The sequence below is a fragment of the Mercurialis annua genome, linkage group LG1-X (assembly GCF_937616625.2).
Source record: "Mercurialis annua linkage group LG1-X, ddMerAnnu1.2, whole genome shotgun sequence".
In the NCBI taxonomy this organism is placed as follows: domain Eukaryota; kingdom Viridiplantae; phylum Streptophyta; class Magnoliopsida; order Malpighiales; family Euphorbiaceae; genus Mercurialis; species Mercurialis annua.
In genome coordinates, this window is record NC_065570.1 from 10,099,367 (window position 1) to 10,109,731 (window position 10,365).

The following is a 10,365-nucleotide window of genomic DNA, read 5'->3' on the forward strand; positions in this document are numbered from 1 at the left end:
ATATATATATATATATATTTGGTTTTATATTTTTTTTATATATCTTACTATATAAAGTATTTGTTTCGCATAAAATTATATTAATAATTATTAAATAGTTTATTATTTTTAAATTCCGGTTTAACCCCTGCTCAACCCCGGTTAAACCTCTGATCTTTTACCCTCTGTGTTCCCCGGTCAATAACCGGGTCGCTTTTAACAACGTTGAAAATATCTATATAAGCAGAAATCTCCTTTAATATTTCAATGCTAGTATCGTCAGTTGAAGGCTTTCCTACTTTGTTTTGATGTTCAATTACAAAAATAATTTATGCATTAAGCTTCATTTCATTAATTTTGTACATAGTAACATTTTCAAATAATTATTTATTTATGACTTTCTTTAAACAAGGGTTATGTCTGTCATATGTTATCAGTAGGGTTCGCTTTAATTTATAGACATATTTTGGTCGTTTATGACTATTCTGTTTTATCTTGAAAAATACTAAACATGTGGTTTATGAGTAATGGGTCCTTCAAGTTTTCATTTTTAATTCTTTTTAGAGGAAATTATTTATCAAAAAAAAAAAATTATTACAAAGCTACATGTTGAATTTTTTCATTTACAAAAATATTAATAATATTTACAAAAGTATAAAAAAATAAAAAATAATATCAAATATACGGTGTATACTGTGGGTATAATGTCAGTATACTAATAAACTAACATTATCAACATTATACAAAAATTATACCGACATTATACATATTAATTTTTTTTTTAATATTAAATAAAAATTTACCAAAATTACATCAAATCGTATACTAAAAACTGAATTAATAATATACCAAAATTATACCAAAAGTGTACACATCAAAATATACTGAAATTTTATTATTATATCAACATTACATCACATCGCATACTAAATATTAACCTAACAATATACTAAAATTATACCAACGATATACAAATTCTCTAGTTCATTACCAACTATAGTGAAAAGTACATATAAAAAAAATACATGTTATCAACTAGAAAATATATATAAAAATTTATAATCGATATATCGAAAATATACTGAAATTATACTAATAATAAACTAAATATTATTTTTAAATTATCTGATTTATAGTTTTAGTATTCCAAAATTATACCATAATTATAGCGGCATTATACAAATCGTACTTTTGTAATTAATTTTCATTTTTTGATACTTTTATAATTAATTTTAAATCAGTCGTATTTTTATAAATAAAAAAAATTTACAAGTACTTTTGTAAATATTTTTAAAATTTTAGATACTTTTGTCATCGTCCCTTCTTTTTAATTACTCAACAATGTATACTACTATATAATGTGACAAATGCAATAACAATTTAATACAAAATCATAAACTATTACTATAGTATAAATATGATAAGAAATTGCAGTTGTCAGTAGTTCTAAAAAATATTAACAAAGAGTTAATAATAAATTAATAAAATTGTTTTATTAGCAGTCAAAAATTCATTCAGCAATCGCTCACTACTACATTGCTGTAAATAATCTGTGCACAATAATTTATCTATTTTTTTTTATAAAACATACAAATATATCGCCAAAAACTAATTTTAAGTGTTTGATATGTCAATTTTCCGAGTTCTAACTATTACTTTCAAGAATCAAACGAAATAAATGAAGTGTTTTATTAATAAAAATAGGCCAAATGACAAAAAAAAGGTCAAACATTTAATGAGAGTTCCACAAAAGTTCAAACCTTTTAATTTTATCCAATTTGTCCTGAAACGCATGATTTCGTTTCAGTTTTGCCCAATCATGTAATTTTGCTCATGTGGCGCCTACGTGGCGTTGTTGTGGCAATGTCACACATCAGCGCCATATAAGAAAAATTATGTAGTTGGAAAAAATTGAAATGAAATCACGTGTTTCAGGACAAATTGGATAAAATTGAAAGATTTAAACTTTTATGAAATTTTTATAAAAGGTTTAACCTTTTTAGTTATTTAGCCATAAAAATAAAATACAATTTTGTACCTTAAATTATTTTTATAATAATTAGCACCTATTTGGAGAAATATTGTTTTTATAATAGCATAAATATTTTGATAATAATGTATAAATTTTCATTAAATAAAATAAAGGGTTAATTACATATAAAATCACCACATTTACACGAAATTGCAAAAATAACACGACCTTTAAAACGTGTCAATTCAGGGCACCACCTTTCATTTCTTTTCAAAAATAACACAGGCACATTTTTAGTGGCATTTTTGCTGACGTGGCGTGACACGTGGCATTCTCATTGGGTGTACAAGTCAGCAAAATTTTATCAAAAAACGTGTCCATGTTGTTTTTGAAAAAAAATAAAAGGTGATGCCCTGAATTGACACGTTTTAAAGGTCGTGCTATTTTTGAAAATTCGTGTAAAGGTGATGATTTTATATGTAATTAACCCTAAAATAAATAATCTTATAAAATTATATGATATTTTCTTCGAACTAATTTATCATAAAATAAATTAAGAGCAAAATAGATTTTATTTAGAATTATTTTTATTAATGAGTTATGAATAAAGACAATTATTTTTTTAATCATCTATTTAGCTAGCTTAACATTTATGTCCACTAAACTGAATTAAATCAAGCAAAATAAAACTATGTAGAAATGAAACTTTATTAAATTTTAATGCTATTATATATCGAGAATTTGAATTTGATATATTTGATTATAGCCATTAGTAATTTTTATTTCTTTGAAAAATAATTTTATATATCCATACTTATTACTCAATCAATAAAAATATCTGTAAGAACTCACTAAAACACAAATTTCTACTTGATTAAATAAGAATAATTATAGTTTGTTTTAATTAAGTAACTCATTTTAATTAAACAAATAAAATCTATTAATATTCATTTTTAGGGAAAATTTATTTTTTGGTTTAATCAGGTAGGTTAATTAGGGTGTAATTTAGGGAAAATTTATTTACCTATTCATAATTTTATATGTTTGCCAAATATATTACTCCATATTTTAAAATCTTATATATATATATATATATATAGATTATCTTTTCATATTTTTACCAAATATATCCACAATCAGTTTGAAAGTGATGTACAATATATTATATACACCGCATGAATATGATATATTGTACATATTTAAAATATAGTTCACTAAAACTAGATTTCATGCGCATGAATATGATATATTGTACATATTTAAAATATAGTACACTTAGTACCCTTTTTATAATTCACGGTAAATTCGGTGTTTTTTTTACGACTGTGATTTTCAGTTGTCATAAAATCATAGGTAAATATCATGTTTTTAACAAAAATTAATTCAATATTTTTTTTTGTAATTTACAAATAACTCAGTAACCTAGTAAATTTAATATCTGTATATTTGATAAAGGTTAAAAAGTCGATGAAATATATTTTTTTTTTTAAATATTATTTATTTGGCAAACGGATTAAAATTAGAGTGGTGGATAAATAAATAATTTTGTCTTAGTTTTGTGGTAAACCGCATATTAATTTTTGAGGAAGAGGATATTTTGTTGTCCTTCTTGGGAGATGCTAACATGTAAATTTTAAATTTTTTTCTTCAGAATTGCATTTGAAAAGTTTTTTTAGTGAATAAAATATATATTAAAACTCTCAAGTTGTGACAAAAAAAATCTTAACTCATAATTTTCGCACAAAATAAGACACACTCATAATGGCACACTAGATATTACGACTAAGATAAAAGGCTAAAAGATCACAATTAAAAAAATAAAATACAATAAGAATTCTTAAAGTGGCACATCCAAGAAATCCCTACTACAACACTTGAAAAGACAACCGGCTTTGAAAAACAGTTAAAACTCCCACCTCTTTGTTTGAAGCTTTGTTTTTAAAATGTATGTATTTAGTATTTACTCATAATTTTAGTTTGTTTGTTAAATATACTATAATTCTTAAATCTTTCCGTATATTATCATTATCTTTTCAACTTTTGCCAATATACGCACCATTGTTTAGAATTGATGCGATTTGATGTTGTATATGCCATATAAGATTGTTTTATATATGTAGACGAATAATTTCATACTGCGTTACCCGTAAATGAGTTGTGAGTTTATTTGACAACGGTCGAAAAGATGATAGTATATATGGCAGACATGCTAAAATTGTTGATAGATATATTTTGCCTTTTAACAATTAATTTAAAATTACCAATGGGAGTTGGTCCAAGTGGTAAGCGGCTTGTTATCGCTTAAGTAAGGTCTCGGGTTTGAGTCCTTGTGAATGCAGAAAATTCCCACTGGAAGACTCACCCACCATGCCAGGTGCGCGACACGGGTCAGATCCGGATTAGTCAGGGCGAAATCTTGGAAACCGGATGGGCTTACCAAAAAAATTGATTTAAAATTCTTAACCTGTTAATTTCGTTTACTACTGTGGACTACGCTAGCCCTACCATGAAGTAGTTACAGAAAGACAAACAAGTTAGAGTACCCACCATTCACCATTTTCTAAGCAATCTTCTAAATAAGACTTTCTCTTGTCTTTCTCTTCTTCATCAAATTCTCTCCTTCTACTATCAAATCAAATCTCAATCTTTCCATGTATTAATGGAGCAAGCAAGATGCTGGATGTGGACTAAGCAAAACCCTAATAGATTGAGCAGTTCTCATCTTCAAGCATCATCATATGAAGATTCATGGGAAGAACAAGCTTTTGCAGAAGATGCAGCTGGTCCTTTAGGAGGTTGTATATGGCCACCAAGATCTTATTCTTGCAGCTTTTGTAAGAGAGAATTTAGGTCTGCTCAAGCTCTTGGTGGTCATATGAATGTCCATAGAAGAGATAGAGCAAGACTTAAACAATCTCCACCTGAAAATGAAATTCTTCCTCTTCAAAATCATAGCAATTTGTTTCAAAATCCTTATACTTCTTTGGGTTTTCCATACCCATCTCATCAGATTTGTTCTTTGGTTTGTAACCCTAACCCTAATTCTGATCCTACTTTTAGTAAGGTTTCATCAATCTCCCCTATTCAAGATAATTGCCATGAAATGAATTTCTTCCCTAGTTTTTCTGCTTCTACTACTAAAGAAGAAAACCATAAGAGCTCTTATAGATCTCCGACTATGGATCGATACTACGACGTTGTTTCGGATCCTGAGAGTGAAAAAGAGAAGAATTTGACAATTCTAGAATCAGGATGTAGGGCTAAAGTGGATAATTATGTCAAGACGGATCTATCTGTGAGTTTAAACTTAGTTGTTCGAAGAACTCGACCAACGATATCTAACGGTCATGACGAACACGACGATGAGGGCGCTATAAGCTGCAAAAGAAGGAGAATCAGTACTTCATCAGTGCCCTTCTTCATGAAGTCAAATTTATCAACTGATAAACATCATGTCGGGTCAGAGTTATTCGGAATTAGTCCTTTCTCTATAGAGGAATTGGATCTTGAACTCAGGCTTGGCGACAGGCCAAAGGTAAAATAGTTGCAGAGTACTTCGAAGTTATCATATGGGTATTATTATTATTATTGCCGTATATTGCTTACAATTCTCTTTTCAATGCTGTTAATGTTGAAATCTTTCTTTTGAGTGCTTACGAATTCCTACAAAACGTGCATGTAATGACAAAAAAAAAAACATATAACTTGCTCAGATTAGTACTTCTACATATATACATCATATTGGTTCCATCGATCATTTCTAAAATTATGCACACTTAACAGCTAAAAGGGTTGCCGACAAATTTATGTAGTTTAATGGAGTTAAAAAGCCAAAAATTTATAGTTTTTAGAACTCGATTCAAATCTTTTAAAAGTTGTAAATATATGGCAATTTGACCAATTCGTTAGAAATCTATTCAATTTTCCGAAATTGATCTAATTTTGCCAATTTTATTTTATTCTCTTCTGCTTGTTTTTTGTTTATTTATATAATAAAGCTTTATAAAAATTGAAGGTTTAATATATATGAAATGGAAAAACTAGGGCATTTATTTTTGTTATGGAGCAAACTGGTTTTCATTTTTAACCTAATTAGAATTTTCTTTGAAAATTCTGCTTGTTTCTCAATAAAAGAACTCTTATTGGACATGTTTTTTTTATTCGGCCTGCTGGTAGAACTTGACGGAATATATGTCCGCTTGTGTAATAAGTTGCATGTGAGAGAAATAGAGAGAGAGATCATTAATGTCTTTTAGGTTAAAACTGAAGAAACTGACTATAAAATTTGCATGGAAAAGAGTAGAAAAACAGCACTATTTCCCATCTCAGTACTACTTTCACTGACATTCTATCAGAATTATTCAACTAAACTAACCCACAAAACACACACAGATTAAGTCAGATACATTACAACATCGATTCCCTTTTCTGTTTGTACTATTATTTTTAATATTATTATCAATCAGATCTGTTTCAGTGTAGTTTCAATTCAGTTTCATTCCCCACATAACTCCACTTGCTTGTGTTCTACTTAATCACTTTTTGTGACTCACACTCTCTCTCCCAATTCTTCATAATCCCTCCAAAATTTGTATACCTACTCCGAGAATCACTTCATTTAAGTATTGCATATTGTATTATTTCAGGCATTTTTTTATTGACAAAGAGAATATAATCTCATCATGATTCATGGACATTGTTTATGCATCTTTTGGTTTTTTCTTCTCATTATGAATAGTTTATAGATATATATATCCTCTTGATAACATATCCCCGTATGCCAAAATAATTAAGGAATTTATTAATCATATTATATAGTACTATTAAAATAAACACAAAAGATAACTATGAAGCGCTTAGATTAACTTGGAAATAGTTTTTCTAGTTTTACTAGAGATTTCAAATTACAGTCCTGGGTATACAATAACATATATCCACCTTAAGTCTGGAGTAGGCTTCAGTCTGGACTGCTGTTCGAGATTTTGGAAGTTTCCAATTATTTTTAAAATTTTCAAAGAAAAGGAGATATATTTTAAAATGAAACTAAGACAAGATGAGAGTTAAGCCCGACTACCGAGAATAAATAAGGTAAATGATCAGATAAAATTTAGTTTGGGCTGAAAACAAATCTCGATTACGCCACTGCTACCACACATGCAATCATGTCCGACTCAAATTGGAATTAGTCTATATTATTAGCTAAATAATACGTAAAATAGAAATTAAAAATGTCTAATTATTTTCCAAGAAATATGAATATCAGTGATCTAATAATGGATGGATAAATAAAAAAAATGCACAAAGATAGAGAGTATCAATTAACAATTAAACTTTGAGCCCGCTTGTCAAAACCCTAACCCTAGACTCTATTACCTAGAAGGAAAACCTACAAAGAATTATCATAAAGGAAAAGGCACGGTCATTTTATCAACTTCCATTAATGGGAAATTTGAAAGAACATGCCCTTGACTTTAATCAAGTTTCAGGGAAACTGAGAGTGAACTTATGAACATACAGAAGGAATTTAAGTCATACCCAACAAAAAACTTCCATTAAAGGCCAAGAACTCAAGTTGTTTTTAATGAAATTGAAGCCATTTTTCATGTGGATTTTTTTGTCCATTACGATGGATCATGCATGTGATAGAAATGGCTATGGTAGTAGTAAAGATTGGTCTGATGAGGAAACTGGGATTGCTTGCATTGGTTTCTACGAACTAGTACAAATCTGTGTAAGAGAGTTTAAAGTTGATTGGTTGAGATTTGTCTGCATTAGGGTTATGAGTTGGACAGGTTAATTGGTTTGCGAGGTCTGAATCTCATATAATTTCATGCAGAGTGGCAGAAGTAGTGCACATGGGCGTGAAATGTCGTTTTTCTGTTTCTTTAAGTAGTTTAGCTTGAGTGGTTTTTCAAAGTTTAAAGGAATTTTTGTAATTCCAAATTATTGTTTAGGGAATAAGAATATTTAAAATATTAATTAATATAGAATAAAATTTTAATAGAAATAAATAATTCCATATCAAGTGAGGTGGTTGGTTGGAAATAAATGTTGAATATTGCATGGGCTAATAATCACCCACGGACCCTGACTTTAGGGGTACCTTACGATAAACCCCCTGATAAAAAAAACGATCAGTAAAACCCCCTATTCTTTGTGACGGCTGCACGTAAACCCCCTGAGCCCATTTTTCGCCGATATTTTGGCAAAATGATGACGTGGCACGATATATTCACTGACGGCTCTGCAAGTCACTCTGCATGCATGTCAGACATGTGTAAGAATGTGTAAGGCTGTGTAAGGTTGTGTCGGTTGACTTTTTTCAAAAAAAAAATCATTTTTACCGCTCGGTTAATAATCACTTTCTCTCTCTAACATTTTTAACTCTCATCTTCTTCTCTCTTACTTTATTTGATTTTATTTCTGTCCTAAAAAAACGTCCTTTCTGTTCTTTTCGTGTACCTACTTCGTTTCTTCTTCGCCTTGATCGTTTCTTCGTCGCCTTCTTAGCTTCCTGTTAGGGTTTGGTTTCTTGATCGTCTTTTTGGGTTTTCTTCGTTTCTTAGCGACTGGGTATGTAACATTTTTTAATTTCTTGAAAATGGAAATTTTTTTGAATTTTTGAAAATGGGTTTGTGTTTATGTTAGTTGGTTCGTGTAATGTATAACTTTAACAGGCTTGTGGTTGGCAGGTGTAAAGGGAAAAAATGGGGAAAAGAAAACGAGAGCGAAGGGAGCGGGAAAGGCAAAGTGAAAGAGACAAGAGATGGGAAAGGGGGTCAAATAGTCGAGATAACCCTTTACAGTGCCATGATACTGATAGTGAAAGCAGTGACGAAGTAGTCGAAGGTATGAAACTTTTGTAAATGTTGACCTCATAACCTCTAGGACCACTTATGTTGAACTGGTGTGCTGAAAATGAAGTATGATTTTTGTGGGTCCATTTGTGATAATATTTCTTTATATGCTTGCTTTTGGTGAAAATTTAGATTTTGTGTTGGCTTTGTGAATACTTTATTGTGGTGTGTTGGCTTTATGAATAGTTTATTGTTGGTCTGTTCCTGTTTAAAATTAAATATTGTTGCTGTGTTGGTTGTTTAGGATATAGAGAATTTATTGTCGTTGTTATGTTGGTGGGTGTATCCAATTGTGTGGTTTGTTGGTTTGCTTCAGAAATGAATGCATTGGTTATTTTCTCTTTTTGCAGTTTCACCAGGAGGGGGTAAATTATTCCAGATTAATTTACATCACCATGGGGATCTTGGTGACTTGGCCTATTATGGTGGGGAAGTTCAAAGTAGGATATACCATATTGGTGAGATTGAAATGTCCGACCTTGACAAATGGTGTAGGAGGCTATACGGCGGAAAAGCCATTGTTGATTACCATTGGTGTCCGAAGGGAATCGAATACCGGGTGGGATAAAGGCGATAAACCATAAAGATATTCTCACACCATTTAACTTTGGACGTAAATTTGCAGTTTCTGTGGACATGAATGATAGGGGTTTGCTTCTCCAAGAAGAACAATCAGACATTGTGTTTGTTCTGAACAACACAAAGTGCTCTTATGGGAATATTATAACAGTGTTTTGTCTCGGGCCATTGTCAAACGGAAGATGCCCTTATGACATCAAAGTGAAGTTTGATGAATCGTCAATGCACAGGTTTCATTCTTCTACCAAGAATTTTCAAGACACCAACAAGTATTACCGTTCATTGACAGGATTCCTTCTTGATAGTAGCGACCAAGAGTTTTTTGCTGACGGGTTGATCAAGATGGAAATTTCGGTATATCGATCGTTGGAGCTTGGTTCTGCAGATGATGTTTAACGCTGCCCTTAGTCAAGATGTTTTCTGGTTTTCTGTTGTAATTTGAAATATTCTAGTATAGGTTTTATTTTTTTGCTTGATGAATATTGTAATATGGTTGATTAATATTATAGTTGTAATTCGTAGTTGTTTTATTTTTGGAAATTTTTATATATTATGGTTGATTGATATATGTTGTATCTTTATGGTTGACGAATTTTCATTATTGACGTACATGATGTTTTAATAAATTTCAAAAGTGCGTATTTATTGAAGGGTCGACAGATGATCAGTAAGAATACTTGAGGGTCCATGGCGGATTATAAAATAAAAGTATAGGGTCCATATGTAATTATCAGTTTCAAGGAACACGTAGGTCGTTTCAAACGAACCGAACGACGATAACTACAAACTTTACTCCATTTCAATAACAATAACAACCAATATTAAAAACAAAACAGCAATAACATAAGCAAACAATACATTCCAAGTTTGTAATCAACATTCATTTTGATCTAAAATCCAAATTGTCACTAATAATATAAAATGCAACATACATATTAACCTAAAAGGTTACAAATGTTGTTTCATATGGCCCAAAAA

The 10,365-nt window shown here is 30.1% G+C and overlaps 1 protein-coding gene across 2 annotated transcripts; it reads left to right on the plus strand.

Moving 5' to 3' along the window:
* The first annotated feature begins 4,446 nt into the window (after nt 1–4,446).
* Nucleotides 4,447–9,953, plus strand: LOC126679650 (zinc finger protein 10). 2 transcript variants are annotated; one of them, XR_007640951.2, is made up of 3 exons: nt 4,447–5,486; nt 8,644–8,800; nt 9,159–9,953. XR_007640951.2 is itself a non-coding variant. In XM_050374682.2 (1 exon), exon 1 carries the CDS (start codon nt 4,611–4,613, stop codon nt 5,493–5,495), a length of 885 nt encoding a protein of 294 aa, XP_050230639.1. In that variant the 5' UTR covers nt 4,447–4,610; the 3' UTR covers nt 5,496–5,607. The 2 variants fall into 2 exon arrangements, 1 of the variants encoding a protein (XP_050230639.1); XM_050374682.2 differs by lacking the exons at nt 8,644–8,800; nt 9,159–9,953 and having other exon boundaries at nt 4,447–5,607.
* Nucleotides 9,954–10,365: the final 412 nt, after the last annotated feature.

Bases quoted from the DNA above. Each gene is read 5' to 3' on its own strand.
- LOC126679650 (XM_050374682.2), top strand. From the start codon at position 4,611: ATGGAGCAAGCAAGATGCTGGATGTGGACTAAGCAAAACCCTAATAGA.